General features: G+C 35.1%; 1 protein-coding gene across 50 annotated transcripts in view; it reads left to right on the top strand.

The window, feature by feature from the left end:
- The window catches only part of SOX6 (SRY-box transcription factor 6), a 571708-nt gene that overhangs the window by 232763 nt on the left and 317976 nt on the right, over nt 1-20969 (top strand). For all 50 annotated transcript variants that reach the window (XM_070626444.1, XM_070626446.1, XM_070626445.1 and 47 more), the window contains one exon: nt 15906-16113. In XM_070626444.1, the coding sequence (XP_070482545.1) occupies nt 15906-16113 (208 nt within the window). The remainder of the gene's footprint in view (nt 1-15905; nt 16114-20969) is intronic.

Genomic DNA, 20969 nt, shown 5'->3' with positions numbered 1-20969 from the left:
TTGGAAGTTTCTCCATGTTTATGGAAATTTGAATTATTTTGTCATTATTCTTAATGATATAATGCACCTTTCTAAATTCACCTTTTGGAAAAGTTTTCTTACTTACCTAGCGTATTATCAAAATCTTTATCAAAAGTAGAAATATTAACATGCTCTGGAATAGTTGGCTTTTTTCCCCCTTGGGCAAGAAGGAATCAGGTATGCAGGCTGATTAACACACTCCAGTCATTAACATGTGATTATGTGGGCTGCATATTGAACACCTGCCAAAATATAAAAATCTAGTACTTTGCTACATCTGTGCAAAGACTTTTTCGATTGCTTTTGTATTTTGACAGTTCAAGGAAAAGCAGATTCTAGTATCTTTTCTTTTGTTTTTCAGTGTAATAAAATTGTGTATGCAGGATGTTTTTAAGGATACGGGATAGGCCATGTTTATTTTTATTTTAATCTTCTAGGCTGTATAAGATCCATTGACTGAGGTTTGCAGAGCACTGTGAGATGAATCTTTTAATGAACTCCATCACTGACATCCACTTACAATTTACATCATTCCTCTGTGTTCATAGGATTATCTTTTCTGGGGTTCAGGCAATATTCCCCTAATTTGCTTCATTTTTGTGTGATATCTTTATGTCTCATAAATATTTTGATTTAATTTCTTTCACCAATATGCTGCTAGCATACACCTTATAGTGATGCCAGGCTGAGCTGTGGTTTGACTTTTCTGTCTACGATCCCTGTGCACATATTCCTTCATGACCAAAGTAGAGCGTGGGCTCTATAGTATTTCCAGACACATAGGAAAAGTAACTTTTTGGTAATTATTTAAAATAAGACTTGATTACTAATAGAAAATCTGGTGTTATCTAGTCCAGCAGAACAGACTGATTGAGCACATCTATTCCAGTCAGCTTTTGTTTTCTTAATGGATTCAAATGACATTTGAATGGAGGAGAAGTTTTTAATTTTTTTTAAATAGGTGTCTTGTCAAAATTGGCCAGTAGTAATCAATGGAAGCTGATCTCAGGACACCAATAATTTTCTAATTAAAGCAGAACTCCACAAGTATGTTTCAGTTTATAGGTGGTTCTGGTTAACATACACTTGCTTGTACAGAATTCCTTCTTGCCTAGTGATGATATGGGTACACCAGTATAGTGAAGTATAACTGGCATAATGAAATCTGCACATTTTGGTAATGCTTCTAAGCAACATATTTTAGAAAATAATGTATGTATTATATAGCATGCAGTCATTTGCATGACTATTTGAACTTTTCATGACTATAATGAGATAAATCTTAAAGTCCTCTAGATCAGTATGAATAAGATGGTGATGCCCGTGATATGCTGCATATTTCTTTGAGAGGAGGAAGCTGGGATTGTATTTGCACTCCTCCAGATCTACCTTCTTACTTTAATTTGGAGAGGGTTGCTTTCCACCAAGGCAACTTTAACGTAACGAATCCTACTCCCATCATTCATTCGGAGATGAGATTGAAAGGGTTCTCCTTGATTATTGAGTCAAACCACCTGCATTAAGCAGGAAAGACCCTACTCTGTTCCTTCCACAAACATATCTAATCTTTCTTGACCACATCTAATGAATGTGTCTTAATTACCTTGATATGCAAATTATCCCACTCTCTGTCCTCTGCAATAAGAAGTTTTCCTTGCTTTCCAAGAGAAATATAACCTTTTTAAAGAACAATAACTTCAAGCTATTATTCCTTTTGTTAATATAGCTTTCAATATGATGACATTTATTTTTTATACTATTAGCCTTTTAAATATTATTTTGGAATTACTACATTCCTATAACCTCTAGACATGATTTTTCTAGGTGATGCAAATTGAGTTCAATAATATATCTCTGTGTAAACTACGTTCTTGATTTCAAAGTATAAATTACAAACCTTTGCTAATAAAATTTTACAGTCAGGTAAAAATTAGAAATGAATATTTATGCATTTAATTTATCTTCTTTGTATTTCATTAGCAGCCTAGAAAATGGAAAACCTTATTTAATAAAAGTACTAGAAATTATTTTGTAAACTTTTGCTTTTATTATAATTTAATTCTGATTTGTTTTCACTGCTGGTGTACAGAGAATACCTAGAATACAATATTCTCAAGTTCATCAAACTTCTGGGAAGAAATGTGCCCTCATTCAAGCATAGATGGATTGTGGTAGTATAATAGAAGAGATTCATTTACCTAGAAAGATGAAGAATTACATTTTTTGTCAATTACTGTTATTTAAGATTTTGATTGGTTCCAGTGGTAAATTAGTAGTTTTTTACATAAGCACTGGGTTAGCCAGGATTAAGCTAATGTAATTCATAAACAAATTGAGAAAATTTTTACTCTTGAATTTAGAGTTAATATTTGGCCTCACTTGTGTTAATTTATTTTGTACCTGGTATGCTTCTACCAAAGATGCTCTCACATTTTTTGTTCTTACATGGATATGTTTATATGTGAAGTTGATTATAGTTTATTTATTTTGCTTTCTGAAATTGACAGTAAGGTTAGAGTTCAGCTCTGCTTTTGGCTACTGTTCTCTTGGACTCTTGAGGAATGACGCAGTAGGGCAAGGAATGAATCTGAATCTGAGTTTTTTGGTATTTGGAAGTTAAGAGAGAAAAATGAAAATACACACCTATCCCTGCCCCCCAGCAGACAGCATGGGCTCTATGATTGTACCTGAGACATCAGTCCAAGGGTGTGTGTTGCCTTCATGTAGAGCAATGCACAGCTCCCAGACACTGGGGGCACCTGACAATGGAATTAGACTTCTACTTACTGCTTTGTGGTAAATTGGTGACATTTTTGTGCCTAGTTTCCCTCTTCCTGGAAATGTAAATACTGATAGATAGATAGAAAGAAGGATGGATGGGTAGATAGACAGATGGATAGATAGTTGTTTTATAAGTAACATAGCTTTGAGGAATCATTTTTAGTCTCTTAGTACTTGTTCTCTCTGTAAAAACTTAAAGCAGAGAGTGAGAGATGATATTTAAAAATTTCTAGATTACAGTTTCTTCTTTTTTTTGCTTTTTTGGTGAGGAAGATTGGCCGTGAGCTAACATCTGTTGCCAATCTTCCTCTTTTTTTTTTGCTTCCCAAAGCCCAAGTACATAGTTGTATATCCTCGTTGTGAATTGTTCTAGTTCTTCTATGTGAGATGTTGCCGCAGCATGGCTTGATGAGTGGTGCCAGGTCTGCACCCAGGATCCCAGCTGGTGAACCCCGGGCCACTGAAAAGGAATGTGTGAACTTAACCACTTGACCATGGGGCCGGCTCCTATAAAGAGTTTCTTGTTAAGCCATTATATGTATTTGACATATTAGAAGGAAATTTGAAGGCTTTTGTGGTGAAATTCTCAAAATTGGGAACCTTACTGGGCAAGATCCCAGTGAAGAGAGGAGATTGTTGAATTCAGAGAGCGTCCATGAGTGCTCAGTGTGTGTGATGTGTAGAGCAATCTGCTCTCCACTTGCTCTTCCCTGGGCAAACTAGGCAGGAAACGACTTCACTGTCAACAGAGCAGAATCTCTAGTAAGGAACATATGGAACTGATGGACCTCGATTGGGCTCTGGTACTTTTTAATGTTAAGATTTGTGAGGTATGAAGAGCATACTCTGAGCTATTTCTTTTGTATGTGACCCCAGCCTCATCATTATTAAATAGACAACCAAGATGTGGGTAATTATCATATAGATATTTGTTTCTTGGGGCCTGATTACTACTCCTTCTCCTAGTGGATCCCAACTACCTTACTTTTTTCCTAAGAGTTTTATATCTTGTTTTCTATTTTTCCTGAAGCTACTCTAATACCCTTGAATGATTGTAGATCCTCCTCCGCCACAATGGTCCCCGTTTCTGTCTTGAATTAGGGACAGGTTTCCCAGAAGCTGGATTAAACAGCATTTCAGGGATTTACTTGTGTCATATGACAGGCACTGCCTTCCCTGCCCACGCTGAGCTAGTGTCGTACAACAGGTCCCTGATACCTTGACTGTCCCACTTTTAAGGCTATTTCTCTGTTTTTGGTAGAGGGCAGGGAGGTTTTTTACTTCACCTTCTTTGCTTCAGATTTTTAATTCTCATGTCTGGAGTGTCTTCACTATCTCACAGTACTCTTTATTACTCTTCATTTGGATGATACTTGTGCAAAATGGGTTCCTGGTGATCTGACTGATATCTGGACCCTGTGATGTACATAGAATTTAAGCTTCATCATAGCCTTCAGTTTATTTAAAGCGTACTACCTGCTTTGCTGACTATATATAAAAAATACAGGTTTTTTCTCTTTTTTTTTTTTGTGAGGAAGATTGGCCCTGGGCTAACATCTGTTGCCAATCTTTCTCTTTTTGCTTGAGGAAGATTGTTGCCAACCTAACATGTGTGCCAATCTTCCTCTGTGTTATGTGGGATACTGCCACAGGATGGCTTGACGAGTGGTGCTGGGTCTGCCCCTGGGATCTGAACCTGTGAACCCTGGGTCGCCAAAGCAGAGCACATGAACTTAACCACTACACCACTGGGCCAGCCCCAAAATACAGTTACTTTCGTAAGTTCACTGGTGTCTCTCAAATGTGGAAGAAAAGAAAACCACTGCAAAGGAGGAGAACATGAGGGTAATAAACTTGACACTAGAGTAAGTTGTTACCTCTTCAGAAAAGCTCTGTGGAATCAGTTCAGACTCTCCATGCATAAAAAGTTGCTCTGTAAGAACTCGTTCAATTATACTTCTCCAACTTCTGCATAATCACACCCCTTATCCCCAATGCCTCAAATTGTCTGAAAAAACCCACAAAAACACAAAAAACATACAAAAAATTTTGATTCAGTGGAAATATTTTCCCTGGAGTTATTAAGGGGAAACATAATTTAGAGGAAAGTATGTTACCTCATAGAAGGCCTGTATTCATCTCTGCCACTCATTTTTGCTGTATGACCTTTGGGAAGTCACGTTATATCTCCTGATTTCAACTTCTTCATCTCAAAAATGAAAGATTTGAACTATAATCACCAAGTCTCTTGCTACTTCTAACTTTCTTGTCTTAGACCACTCCACCTAGCCTGGTAGTGTTGTTTAGGTTGAATATCATATGGTAGTTAAATACTAATGAATTGCCAGATGAAAGTAACTGTCTGGAGTTGGTAGGCAATTGAATCAGCTAATAGCTGAACCTTGATAGAATGTTGCTCGATGAGTTGGGGAGTTTGCTATCAGGCAACCTGCCTTAAAGCTCTTTTTACTGTTACATTACGAAAAAGTTATAAGTATTTTCATCTATGAGGCTGTCTGTCCCATGGCAGTGTGATATCTTTAAGGCAGTGGTAGTGTGACTTAACTCCTTGTTGTTTAGACAGTATTGAGTATTGAGTACATTCAGTTCAGGGCACCACTGTTTCAGAGGGGGAGAGAAACAAACTGGAACATAGGGGAGAATGATCAAGATGGCTGAACTATGTCTTATGGGGAAGAAATGAAGGAAACAGGGATGTTTTGCCTAGAAAAAGAGAAGATCAAGACTACTATAATAGCTGTGTATATATACTGAAAGTGCTGCTGTTCTGAATGTTTCCGGGGGATGGAACCATAAGTTGAAAGAGTGGGATTTATATTCCTATAAATAAGAATGTTTGAGAACCCTCCAAAGATGGAATGGACTGCTTTGAGAGGTGCTAAATCTTCTATTAGTGGAGATGTTTAAGGAGAGGCTAAAAAGTTACTTGTTGGGGATACTGTAACAGCCACCATCACTGCCACTGCCACCATGTAATGAGCACTTACTAAGTACTAAGAAACAAGTACTGTTCTCAGTGTTTTATTTTTATTAATTCATTAATTTCCATAGCAATCCTATGAGGTAGGTTCTGTACTGCTGTTATTATCACTCCTGTTTCATAGATGAGAAAATTAAGGCACAGAGTGGTTAACTGTCTGGGGTTATATGGGAGTTAGTTGGAAAATCTGGGATTTAACTACAAAATCTGGCCAGAGAACCTGTACTTTGTTAACTATTATACCACCTTTTCTTGCACAGGGGATTCAAATACTAGATGGAGTGAGCAATTGGATTTTTAAGGAACTTTAAATCTTGAGCTTTTGATTCTATATGAGGCTGATACTGTATAGATGATGCAAGGCTTTTCTATGTGCTTGTCTTGACAAGTTTGGGGACTTTAATATTTTTTCTATATATACTCTATCACTATATTTATTTCCATTTCTTAAATATTATGGTGATAAAGCCATTTTAGAAACTTGTAATTTTTTTTCTTTGACTCAAAATAACATTTTAAAAACAATAACTTTTTCTTCTTAGACTTTAGGAGTCATGACACTTTAGCAAATATTGGTAACAAATCTATGTTCTGATGCATCATGAATAAATGTATTGTTATTGAACAGTATAGTAATAGTGTAAAGTGGCATGATGTTATTCCAACTTTGAGAATGCTATGTAAACTTAACATAGTCTACAAACTATTAGTTTTAATAAAAGAGAACAAGAATATACTTTGTTTCACTATTAGAGTGAAGTTATTTTTGTCTGGAATAAACTTGGCAATTGGAACCAAATTCAGTATTTTCGTTTATGTAAGCTTCTTTAAGCCAATGCTTTTCTTTAAAATATGTCACATTAGAGGAAAACATACTTTTTCCTCTGAGAAAGAACCTATAAATGTTAGCAATTTAGTTTTCAGCATATTAAAAAGGTTAGATTTCCTTTGTTAGCAGAGAAGTTATTGGAACCTAGGTAAGGTAAAGCCTTTTCTGTCAGTCATCCAATAACACAATAGTAGAATGCTTCTTATACAGCACAGACAGCAGGTAGATCCCGGTTCATTAAAAAATAAAAAAGTTATACGGATGACCAACAGGCATATGAAAAGATGCTCAGCATCATTATCTATCAGGGAAATGCAAATCAAAACTACAATGAGGTATCACCTTACCTCACTCCAGTCAGAATGGCTATAATTAACAAGACAAGAAACAACAAATGTTAGAGAGGATGTGGAGAGAAGGGAGCCCTTGTACACTGCTGGTGGGAATGCAAACTGGTGCAGCCACTATGGAAAGCAGTATGGAGTATCCTCAGAAAATTAAGAATAGATCTACCATATGATCCAGCTATCCCACTTCTGAGTATTTATCCAAAGAACTTGAAAACGCAAAGGCATAAAGATACATGCACCCCTATGTTCATTGCAGCATTATTCTCAATAGCCAAGACTTGGAAGCAACCTAGGTGCCCATCAAGGGACGAATGGTTAAAGAAGATGTGGTATTTGTACATGATGGACTACTACTCAGCCATAAGAAATGGCAAAATCCAGCCACTTGTGACAACATGGATGGACCTTGAGGGTATTATGCTGAGTGAAATAAGTCAGAGGGAGAAAGTCAAATACCATATGATCTCACTCGTAAGTAGAAGATAAAAACAACGACAAACAAACACATAGCTTTGGAGATTGGATTGGTGGTTACCATAGGGGAAGGGGGGATAGGCAAAAGGAGGGGATGGACTATAATTAGTTTTTGGATGGTGAACATGATGTAATCTACACAGAATTTGAAATATGTTATGATGTACATCTGAAAGCTATATGATGTTATAATCCAATGTTACTGCAATTAAAAAAATTTTTTTAAACAGTTGTGAATTAGAAAAAGTACATATGTAGTATATGTATAAAATAATATATTTAATATACATGTATCTATGTAATTTATGTAATATAACTTGAACACATAATTGAAACAAAATATATAAATGCAGTGCATACCAAGGGAAGTGGAGCCATCTGTCCTGGCAGAGAAGATTTTTAGGATTTGGGCTTTGTTTAAGTGATTCTGGGTAGGGTCTAAGGAAACAGGTTTGCTTTAGATTGGGGGCTGTCAGAAATCAGGGGCAACTCTATGATTGGGTATCTCAATAAATTTTATCTATAGGGAGGGCAGACTAGAGTGCGGATAAGGCTGTAATTGGAGAGGCAGTGTAACTAAAATGGAAAACAGAGCAAAACAAAAATGACCACATAGGATGCAATAAGAATGAGCACATTTAATTCAGCCTTGCTAATGGGTGGAGAAAATGGGTCAGAAAAGATAATATTCTGTCCCTACAATTAGATTGGGCAGCGGGCGGGAAGTAGATTCATGCAGCTGCTTGGAGAGGCTATTTCCCAGTCGTTTCTCCCAACTGCAATGACTTCCACCTGTATGTGGGTTTCAACTCCATTGTGTAGGGCAAGATTCCATTCCTGATATATGGTCCCTGACTTTCTCAATTCCTGACATCTTATCTGACTTTTTCAACCTCAGCCCAGTGCTCTCCTCTGCTTGCAGTGTGGCTGCCCATTCACATTCCTGGTCTAGAAGCAGTATACTGTAACTGCTCCTGGACAGAATGGAGATAATCCATATGCAGCTAGGTTCAGTGGGAATTGGTAGTATCCCAGAAAAAGCTAATTACAAATGCTAAGGTTACTGGAGCTTTGTGAGGGGCCAGATCTTGGGAGAATTACTTTGGGATGAATTCATAAATAAGATGATTTTGGAGCACTGATATTGAAGAGAGTAAGGCAGTTTAGTATTTATTATTTCACTTAGACAAACTAGTACATGTAAAAACCTAAAAATAGTGCCAGTGGTTATCATGACCATGTTTTTAGAATCGAAAATTGAAACAAAGGACAATTGGACAAAGGATGTTGGAATTTAATAATGAGTAGTTATCGTTTATTGAGTACTTATGTGATAGGCACTGTCCTAAGTGCTTTATACATTATGTACTTCTCACAGCAACTCTTTGAGGATCTAATTATAACTCCATCTTATAGAAAGGCAGAGTCTAACTCCCATCCCTTTGACTACAGGCAAGCCTTGGTGACTCATTATTGAATAGAATGCATTGACAGTTACACGGCATGACTTCCCAGGCTAGGTTAGAAACAGCAATATAGCTTTCATCTGGCTCTTTCTGGGGGCATGCTCCCTTGGAGGCCTAAACAACTATGTAAGAAGTCCAGCTAGCCTGAAGCCAACAAGCTGGAGAGAAAAGACCATACAGAGAGAACATCTAGAGATAGAGGAAGATGTGTAAGGAACCCCAGCTTCCAGCCCTTAGCTCTTGAAGTGTTCACATCTGTGAATAAAGAAGCTTTTGAGATGACTTCAACCTTAGCCACTGAGATAACAGCAACCTCATGAGAGAACTTGAGGAAGAACCAACCCGCCCAGATGTTCTCGAATTTGGGACCCACAGAAACCATAAAAAATAACAAATGGTTATTATTGTTTTTAGTCTTTTTTTTTTTAAGATTGGCACCTGAGCTAACAACTGTTGCCAATCTTCTTTCTTTCTTTTTTTTCTGCTTTTTCTCCCCAAATCTGCCAAGTACATAGTTGTATATATTTTAGTTGTGGGTCCTTCCAGTTGTGGCATGTGGGATGCCACCTCAGCGTGGCCTAATGAGCAGTGCCATGTCCATGCCCAGTCTCTGAACTGGTGAAACCCTGGGCCGCCGAAGTGGAGTGCGAGAACTTGACCACTCCATCAGGGGGCTGGCCCTAAGTTATTGTTGTTTTAAGCACTAAGTTTTGGGGTAATTTTTATACAACAATAGATGGTTAATATAAGGTACTTCTTGGTAACTCTTGGATTAGGGTTAATAACAAAGTGAAATTCCTGTTTGAAAAGTAGGTAAATTTCCCCTCTGGAAATGCAAGGCAATGAAAAGATTTAGAAGGTAGGTATGATTAAAATTATGGCACCTTTTACCGTTGAGAGTGATTTTATTGTAGCCCTGTGGAATGGAGGAAGCATTGGATTTGGTGTCAGAAAAGCCACATTTAGATTTTAGCTCTGCCACTTCTACCTGTGTGACTTGGCGGAAGCCACATAACCATTTGAGTGTTACTTTTCTTCCTGCTAAAAACAAGATGCAGAACTTGGTATTCAGTTATTGGGAACACATTTTTGGAACAATATCTAGAGACTGGAGTGTATCAGAGGAGAATGATGAAGGGTCTAGAAAACATGTAAAATGAGAAATGGGTGTAGAAACTGGAGGTTTCACCTAGAAAAGAACTATTGATTTAATGCCTCCCTTAAGAAATTTGAACAACTCTAACACAGAAGAGGAAACAGATTGATTTTGTGTGTCTTTTGAGGGCAAACAGGAAACAATGCGTGATAATTATAAGGATCTAGATCTTAGCTCATACAAAGCTTCTCTTTTAAGTAATTAGATTTATTAGAAAATATTATTTGAGAGCCCTCAACTGCAGAAATGCCAAGGAAAGAAAGCTTGGTCACTTTTTCTGGGTTCAATACAGGGAGACTATGATATACTAACTCTCTAAACATCTTTGAGAAGGCCGAACTCTGTTCTCTTAAATTCATTTTGTTTCCTTCAAGCATCTTTTAAAAATTTTTTTTTGTTTTTACATAAGCAATATGTCCATCAGTTATAAATTAGAAAACACATATAAGCAAAAAGGAAAATAAAAATGACCAACAATCTCGTCACTCTTTAGAAATCACTACAAATATTTTGGTGTATATCTTCTCAGTTTTTTTTTTTTTGGTGGCCATTTTTACCCTTATGCACACATATAAAAAGATTGAGATTGTATACCAAATATGACAATATGTCCTCTTTTCCATTTAATACCTCTTTCCTTGTAAATAAATCATTTCTACAGCATTTTTTGGGTATTCATTTGAAAATCGTATTTATTTTATGATTAAAAGTATTATTTATGATAGAAAATTTGCAAAATATAGAGAACTTCAAAAAGAAAATGCAAACTACCTATCCTAGCACTTAGAAGCCCATTAACATTTTATTGGATATTTTGATGCCTTTTCTTCTGTACATTATTTTTTCTTAGAAAAATGCATATGGCTATTTCTCATTAAAATACTTTTCACTAACAACACATTATGAATATTCCCACAAGTCACTAAATTTTCTGCAAAAATGTGATTTTCAATAATTTCAGATTATTCCGCCATATGGATAAAACCATAATGCCCTCAAATAATTACTACAGTTGGATATGCAAGTTGCCTCTAATTATTCATCACTATCAACAACACTATATTTAGCATATATAATATTGTTTTTAATGGCTGTGTGTTATTGCATTGTGTAGGTATATCATCTTTTATTGAATAAATCCCTTATTTTTTAATGCCTCAGTTCTCAATATTTTGCTTAAAATAAGCAATCCTGTCATTGTTATGGCAAATCTTTACCCTTAGCCTTAATTTTGGATTATTTTTGACATGTTTGGTGAGTAATTGTTTCAAGTTCATTAGCCAATATTTTGTTTGATGCTCTGGAGGCATTAGAAAAAGCATGAGACATGGCCCCAATCCTTCAAGAGTTAAAATTTACTTGCAAATATAAGTAATACGTGCAAAATGGTAATGAATAATTTATTCTAGTATATTAGTAAATGCTAAGTGGTGTGGTTCTGAGGAAGTTCTTCGATGTGTAGTTCGGGAGGGTAGGAGGATAGTGAGGCCCAGTGTAGTCAGGGAGGACTTCAAGAATGAAATGCAGTTTGATCTGAGTTTGCAAGAGTGGGCTGAGTTCACAGTCAAAGAGAATGTAGTACATTCTAGGGGAAAAGAACAAGATGCACAAAGGCTCAAAAATTTGAATATGTTTGATATATTCACAGCACCATGAGAAGACTATTTAAGTTTAACATCCTTTTAATGCCACTGCTGAGCAATCAGTTGTGAATAACAACTTAAGAAAAATTTGAGCAGTATTTATTTTAATATGTTTTTCTCCAATTTTACTGAGATATGATTAACATATTTTATTAGTTTAAGGTGTACAACATAATGATTTGCCATATGGATATATTGCAAATGATTACCACAATAAGTTTAGTTAACATCTGTCGCCTCACATATGTTTTTTTCTTTTAATTGAGATCTGGTTGACATACAACATTATATTAGTTTCAGGTGTGCAGCATAATGATTTGATATTTGTATATATTGCAGAATGATCACCACAATAAGTCTAGTTAACATGTCACCATATATACATATTTTTTGTTTTTAATATTTACTTTTCTATCCCTTCAGATTCTGATTCCATCAGACATAGAAACATCATAATTAAATATTCTCAATGGGAAAATTGCTTGTCTCTTCTAGAAACTTTGCCTAATGGCTATTTTTTTGGTACTACTGTGTGCTTTTTCAGTCATCTACCCAAAGTTTTTGTACTGTTTATTTGATTTCCAGTGAAATGCTCTTTAGATAATCTGAATCAACATTGCTTTAGTCCTTGTATTGGGACTGGGATTCTTTTAAATAATATTTTGAAAATTTTCTTCACTGTTATGTTTGGTGGGGCCACTGAGGTTAGGGATTAAGAGAAAACAATTTATAGTAAATTTCCTTTGAATGAACTAATGCTTACTCAGTGCCCCATATGCTCTGCTTTTTGTGATGTTCATGTGTTCAGTCACCTTATGCAGTGGTTGTTTTCACAAGAAAGATCAAAAGAAGAGAAGTAATCTCCTTTATGTTATTTTTTAAAATCACAACTAACCAGGCTTTAAAAAATTGTTCACAATTATATGCACATTTTAACATTAGGGCAAAGCACATTTATTTCATTGCCTTCTTAGAGATTAGTGTTTCTTAAAGTGGGATTCATAAGAATGAAAGGACCTGTGCATCAGAATCACTTGGGATGTTCATCAAAATTCATATTCTTAGGCCCCACTCTTCAGGATATGAGAAGAGTTGAGGGATCTGAATTTTAACATACTTGCCAGGGAGTTCTACACATTGAAGTTTGAGAACCACTGCTTTAGGGAAATAGTGTCTCAAATCTTTCCATAGCTGTGCTGCAGTGGTGTGCATCAAGACTAGACAGATACTATCATTGAGCATTTTACCTCAATTGGTATTTCATAGGACCTGTTTTGTTTTTAGGAAATTACAGAATAAGTTGAGTTTTTTTCTCTTAAGAAAACTTACTTAAAAATTACCTAGCCCTCTAGGAAAAAAACTAGAGATTCTTTGTCAAATTTCTTTTTCTAATTTGGCATTATTACCTTCTGTCCAACAATAATCTCTTCATTGTAAGTTTTTGGATTTATGTGCCCCTTTACTCAGATGAATTGCCTATAGGCCTCCATTCATGATAGGTCAATATTTCTTAAGTTTTAGAAAGTTAAAATGTGAGGGCCGGAAATGGTATATTTTACCCCTTTCCATTGTTCCTAAGGATGGTAAAAGATGACTTCTACAACTTAAGCCACTTATCATTTCATCCACTGCCTAGGTTGATGCCTTGGTCACATATTGCAAGTAGTTCCTGTGACTTTCTTGGAGAGATGATGACTTTTCAGTTTCTTGCTCTCATTACTCGGTAGTGTTGAGCCACGTTGCACAGATTATTGGGCTGAGGACAGTGTGGGTTATCAGTGTGGGAACCCATGGTTATTGTCTGTGGTACAGGATGGCAGTGACCACATTCCCATGAGTAAAAAACAAGGAACATAGTCTATCTAACAAGTAAGAGACTTGAGTGAATGAGACTGAAGTTAGTCCTGAGAGAAAAAATGGTACCCTGTGGCGTCTAAGTGCTCTAAGGAAAACCTAAAGTTGTTACTCAGGCTATAGAGCCACTGCTAGCATCTTTCAATTTCAGTTTGGGAATGGTGGGAAAATCCTCTTTATTATGGTCAATGGTGAGTCATTTGTAGGTAACTACTTCCTACATAACTGTTGTTTTGACTTTGTCTTTAGGCCCTTAGGTTGAGTCAGAGTTTGTTTTTGTTTTTGATTTATAGGGTGTGATATGAAACTAGTTTGCATTTGAAATGAGAGTGACTGACACATGATTGATCAAATGGTGATTATTGATTTAAAAAGGCCTAGGTCAGATTTCTGATAGGGACACTATTAAGAGATCAAAATGGCTTTGGCAAAACATATCTCTGAGTTTTTGTTTGCACAAAGTGGAGAATGAACGGGACGTCCAAGGAGCCATATGCTAACCATGACTGGTTATCTAAAAGAAAGGGTTCCTGTGCCTTACTCCACAGAGTTTTTGCAAACGTTAAATGAAATACAGCCTGTTTCCTGGGGAAAAAAAAGATCTAGGGGCGAGGTAAAAAGGAGCTCTCTTTCCTGCCCTGCTCCATTTATTTTATCCTTTTCAGTTTATTTCAACACAAATGTAATGAGCATCTGCTCTGTTCTAGGCATTGTGCTAGCAATGGGAATGCAGAAAAGATTAAGATTTAGCTCACAATATTTTTTAACAGGTTTATTGAGATGTAATACACATACCACACAATTTACTCATTTAATGTATACAATTCAATGGTTTTATAGTATATTCACAGACTTTATAATATTCAATATAGTTCAAGGTCCATAGCACCTTTTACTGAACAATTCCTTAGGTCCAGAGGGGTAAAATCTCCTTAGCTCTATTCCTAGATCTGCTCCTTACATCGGAATAATGGCACCTAGTATTTATTAAACACCACCTCTTATGAGATAAGCACTGTGCCTAGTTGCTTTATAAATGTTCTCTCCTTATATGCTCCCAATAACCCTGAAAATAAGTTGTATTCCTACCTTATACACAATGACAATAATACCTAAATACCTAGCATTTATCGAGTACAATTGTTATCTTGTTTAATGTATGTGGAAACTTCTCCATTTTGCTTTTCTTCCCCTTTCCCACTGTTTATTAACTCTCTAACTTCCTGATGCTGCTTATTCTAGTTCTTGAAGCTTGCTGGGGTTCTTTGGAAGGAGGAGAGAGACATAGGGAGCAATTAAGATTTTTAAGCTTCTGATGAGAATCACAAGGGCCAGATGTTTTATTTACTCCACACATTTTTTATTGGGAGAGAGAATACCCATGCACAGACAGATAAGGTGAATATAAGACTACTGATGGGTTATGGCCAAATAATAGTTGCTTCTGAAACTCAGATCTGATTTAAAAAGATATGAAAACATTTTCTTTCTATAAACTTTTGGTGTTTATTATTTTCAATCTAAGATTTACTTTTCTTCCTTGCACATGGATCTAACCCTCTTACCAGTTAGATGACTTATCTGTACTGTGAAGTAATTCTTGTGCAAATGTTTCTATAATGAACTTGTCCTTTTTTATTAAAAAAAAAAAGGAAACATAAAAAAAAGCCGTTTTAAAATGCCACATGAAAAATGCATGTGACTGTGTGCTGAAGTGTCAGTGGTAAGGGTAAGGAGTAGAAAGAAGTTTTTATAACTTTAACCAAATGTATAGCTAGAAAAAATGATTCTCCCCAAGCCCCAGCACACAAAAATATTCAGATTGGCTAACTTTTGGGCACTGATTTGGGTATTTTATATATTTTTCTAGTGAATAATTATCATTGGATATTGAAGTTAAATTTGCTACTGGTTCTAAATTCAAAATTAATGTTTTTGTGATATGCATATTTTTTAGGCTGTGGGAAGAGCATTCCTAATAAAAGTTCAAATGAAAAGAAAAACTTTATCAATCCTAATAATTAATAATTGAATCTGAATTGTTTTAAATGAAGTCTATAAATAAGTGAGAAGTTGGTCACTTTTAAAATTAAGTTTTTGAACCATTTAGACTCTTTTGTAATTGAAAAAAACAAACAGTCTGAATCTGCAATTTCAGGTTAGTTCCTTTGATAATTGCTTCTTTAATGTTTAGTATTTTTTAAGCAGATATAGTTAATGTATTTTGTCTATCTAAATATCACATACTATGATTCTGAGTTTGGCATTTTTCTCTACAGAATGCAAAGAAACAAATATTCTAATGGTTTTATTTTATTTCGTTTTTCTAGGAGTCAGAGAATAATAAGTTATGTTCCCTATATTCCTTCCGAAATACTTCTACCTCACCACATAAGCCTGACGATGGGAGTCGGGACCGCGAGATAATGACCAGTGTTACTTTTGGAACCCCGGAACGCCGCAAAGGGAGCCTTGCCGATGTGGTGGACACACTGAAACAGAAGAAGCTTGAGGAAATGACTCGGACTGAACAAGAGGGTATGTGTGGACTTAACTGTTGGGCTTTATTCTTAAAGATTCCAGGTCTTAAAAAAAAATGAGTGGGATTTCAAGGGCCAGAGAAGTGCAAAATTGGCACTAGCTAGGAAAAAGTTATTCAGAGGTTTCCATGGTGATGGTAGATTGTGATCCATTAGGAGTGTTAAGCAGATAGCTCCATTTTTCTAAAACTTTGTGAATTTATTTGGTTCTTATAATAACAAATCAAGGTTTTAAACTGACTGTAAGTTTTGCCCTGGAAAACAGTAGTATGGGAATTTTCCTAGCTGCGACTTTTTCATTTTTTCTGTCTTACTTCTTTTTGATATATAATGTTTTATTATGAAAATATCAACTGTTTAAAAAGCAAAAAAAAAAAAAAAAACCCAACTAGTTTATTTTTCCTCATTTTTATAAATATTATAAATTTATAAATATTATTTTACCTCCAAATGTTGTAGAATTGAGAGTTGCAGGTTTCTAGTGTTGTTAAAGCTAAATGTTCAAAGGGGAAGTGCTTTGACACAGCACACCTACTGCAACATCACACATCCACCTTCTCTACTCTCTCCACAGGAGTCCACTTAGGTTCACCTAGGTCCTAAAAAAGAGAGGAAAGAAGACTGTCTAATAATATTTTTAAGTTAAATAAATCAAGTCTAAGTTATTGCTATACTATGTACTTCTTTCATTTTTTAGTGTATAGATTTTAGACTTTAAAATGTATGGTAATTAGTGGTCCTGAATTTATTACTAAGATTTTAAGTCAAATCTAGACCTCCGCGGCACTGTAGGGAAATTGGGATTATATATAAGGGAATTTTTTCATGTAGCTTAGTTTTATTCCTGTAAGGACTCAAAAATTTAAAAGTTTCAAATTATTTTTTGTGGAAGTTTCAGGTCAATTTTTGTGGATGTGTCCACCACATCAGCAATTTTTGTGGAAGTTTCTAAAATGTATTACATGCTTCCTTAACTTACTGACCAGATTGTATGGCACAAGATGTAAATATTTTTTTATGACTCAGAGTCATGATGGAGTAGACTTATGAACTCTAGTGCCCATCTAACAATTATGTGACCCTGGGTAAGTTCTTCAATCTCCCTGATCCCCAAAAGTCAAAATTTTCTGTGGTACTAATACCTAACTTGGTAACTCAAACATTTTGAGAATTAACTGTAATAATGAATATAAAAGTCTCTTATGAACTGTAAACTACCTAAATTTGAGATATTGTGATGATTATCATATTATAAATGTCAATTATTTTACCATGCTTTAATGTAATGACGTCCCCAGAGATCATTGGGATAATTAGGACTGTTTGGCTCTGTGGTTATTTCTCTGCAATCACAAAACTTTAGAGTTCTTGTGTCTGCTTGCTATAGATAACTTTTTTGGCATCTGCATGCGTGTGTGTATGTGTGTGTTGTTTCTCCTCCAATATCATGTTGCAGGCTGTTATCTTGCTTAATTGTGAATAATTTCTAATTTGTTCCTTCCATTCACCTATAAATTATGAAATTAGATGATCATGACATTCTGGACTATATTTAAAATATGAATAAATATGTCTGGGTGAGTTGCTGAGAGATTTTGGGTAATATATGTGATCTTTAGTGCATGGACTTCATGCTAACTCTTCTGGCTGTTCAGAGACTTTATTTTGCTCATTCTTGGCTATGTTCTAGAATAACTGAGGCTGCCAGATCAATAATCTCTGAATAAGTGAGATTGCTAGATTGCTTTTAATTGTGATTCACCAAAAAGATGGTTTTAGTTCCATAAGAAAGTGGTTTTCAAAATACTTTACAGGGCTCTTTAATGTATGAATAAACAAATTGCTTTCTGATTTTTTTTTTTTTTTGGTCTGGACTGCTAGGGAATTTAAAATCATTTTTCCTTTGCAAGTAATGGTTAGTTTTCTATTCTTCCTCTTCATTACGTTATTTTATAGATATGATATAAGAAAGACACTTGAAAGATGAGAGTTCTCATTTAAGCATCCTGTATCACTATATTCCCACTACTGAAGAACGTTTTTTAGGTACTTTACAGAACTTTGCTTATTTTCTACAGCGCAATATTTTAGACATCAGAAATCCAGGCATTTTTAGTGTATATTAATGTACATAATATATTAAGTACAAATATGAAGTAATGAAAAGCATGCTAATCAAACTTACAGGTTCCACAAATCTGAGAGAAACAGCGAATATAATGTATAAAAGAAACAAAACTCCAAAGGTTTTGACACTGAAAATATGAGCTTAAAACTAACCCATCAAGGTAAAATTTAATAGATACTATTGTCAGTCCGGAGGTTATGACCACAACTCCTAAGCTGCACAAGAAATTACTGAAGGAAATTCAAAGAGCAGACACATGAATGAAAAAAGCTGATGAGTTTTAGGTGACAGAAAGTGCAGTGAGGTCAGCATGAATATTGCCAAAACACTGCCAATACTATCTCAGTCAGCATTACTAGAATTACAGTATGTAGCATTCAAGAGGAGGTAGTCCCATTGAACTCCCTCCTCAGTAGAATGCATCCGAGGTATTGTGTTGAGTTGCGAATTACCACACTTTAAGAGAGACTCAAAAGCACTGGGATATTCTCAGAGGAAAACAATCGAGATGGTACCAGGCACAAAATTATATAATAAGAGGAATGGTTGAAGGAATTAGCAATATTAACCCCAGAGAAATGAAGATCAAGGATGACATGATGGTTGTCTTCAAAGATTAAAGTCATATGGAGGAGGAACAGGATTTATTATATCTAGCTCCCTGGGGGTAGACTACAGATCAGTGACAAGAAGTTACAAGGAACTAGATTATTATTTATAACAACACCAACTATCTGGCAATTGTAACTGTCCATATATGGAATAATCTTCTTTGGAAGATAACAAATTGTCCTTGGAGGTATGCAGTAATCTTAATTGCCATTTTAATAAGGCTATTTTAGAGGACTGATAATTGGTCTTTTTCCAATGCCAAGGCTCTGTGAATTTTTATGAACAATATGCTTATACAATATTCTATGGTTCATGGTATATACTTTTTAATAGCCCCAATCAAGAACTACATAGTACTGTGATTATTTTTCTACAAGTTTTTCTTCTTATTTTGCAAGGCGCTATATTACAACTGAGGGATTCTTACCTGCTTACCTTTCTTTCTTTTTTTTTTTTTTTTTTGCCATGAATCCCTTTGGTAGTCTGGTGAAGTCTGCAGGTCTTTTCTTATTTTTAATTTTTTTTTTTTTAGTTTATAGGGTAGCTTTCTTATTTTAAATGCATAAAGTGAAATTCATGGAATTACAGAGAAAATGAATTATATTAGACTATTAACTAATCCTTAAATTTTGTGATATGGTAGAAAGTGCTACTTTACTAATGCATTAAACAATAAGATCTAATGGAGGAACTAAAAAGATCATAATTTTGAAGTAGTAATAAGCATAAAAGATATTTTGGTCTCAAAATAAGCAACCTAATTTTATACCTCAGGAACTAGGAAAAGAAGAACAAACAAAGCCCAAAGTTAGTAGAAGGAAGGAAATAACAAAGACTAGAGCAGAAATAAATGAAATAGAGGCTAAAAAGAGAATAGAGAAGATCAATGAAACTAAGAGCTGGTACTTTGAAAAGAAAAAAAAATTAACAAGCCTTTAACTAGACTCAACAAGAAAAAAAGAACTAAAATAAAATCAGTAAAACAAGAGATGTTACAACTGATACCACAGAAATACACAGGATCATGAGATTACTGTGAAAAATTATATGCCAACAAATTTGACAATCTAGAAGGAATGGATAAATTCCTAGAAACATACGACCTACCAAGACTGAATCATGATGAAGTAGAAAATCTGAACAGAGCAATTGCTAGTAAGGATATTGAATTAGTAACCAAAAACCTGGACAAACGAAAGTCCAGGACCAGATGGCTTCACTGGTAAGTTCTACCAAGCATTCAAAGAAAAATTAATGCCTATCCTCAAACTCTTCCACAAAATAGAAGAGGAGGGAACTCTTCCAAACTCATTTTATGAGGCCAGTATTACCCTGATACCAAAACCAAACAAAGACACCACAAGAAAAGAAAATTACAGGTTAATATCTCTGATGAACATAGTAGATGCAAAAATCCTCAACAAAATATTAGCAAGCCAAATTCAACAATACATTAAAAAGCTCATACACCATAATCAAGTAGAATTCATTCCAGGGATGCAACGATGGTTCAACATCTGCAAATCAGTCAATGTGATACACCACATTAACAAAGTGAAAGATAAAAATCATATGATCATTTCAATAGATGCAGAAAAAGCATTTGAGGAAATTCAACATCCATTTTTGATAAAAGTTTTCAACAAAGTGGGCATAGAGGGAATGTGCCTCAACATAGTAAAGGCCATATATGACAATGCCACAGCTAATATACTCAGTGGTGAAAAGCAGAAAGCCTTTCCTCTAAGATCAGAAACAATACAAGGATACCTACTGTTGCCACTTATGTTACAATATAGTATTGGAATTCCTAGCCAGAGCAGTTAAGCTAGAAAAAGAAAAGGCATCCAAATTGGAAAGGAAGAATGAAAACTGTGACTGTCTGCAGATGACATCATACTATAGGTAGAAATCCCTAAAGACTCCATTAAAAAAGTATTAGAAATAAGAAACAAATTCGGTAAAGTTGCATGATACAAAATCAATATACAAAATTCTGTTGCATTTCTTACACTAATAACAAACTATCAGAAAGAGAAATAAAGTAAACAATCCCACTTACAACTACATGGAAAAGAATAAAATACTTAGGAATAAATTTAACCAAGGAGGTA

The sequence above is a fragment of the Equus przewalskii genome, chromosome 6, assembly GCF_037783145.1.
Source record: "Equus przewalskii isolate Varuska chromosome 6, EquPr2, whole genome shotgun sequence".
NCBI lineage: Eukaryota > Metazoa > Chordata > Mammalia > Perissodactyla > Equidae > Equus > Equus przewalskii.
This window is presented reverse-complemented; position numbering and strand designations above follow the sequence as displayed.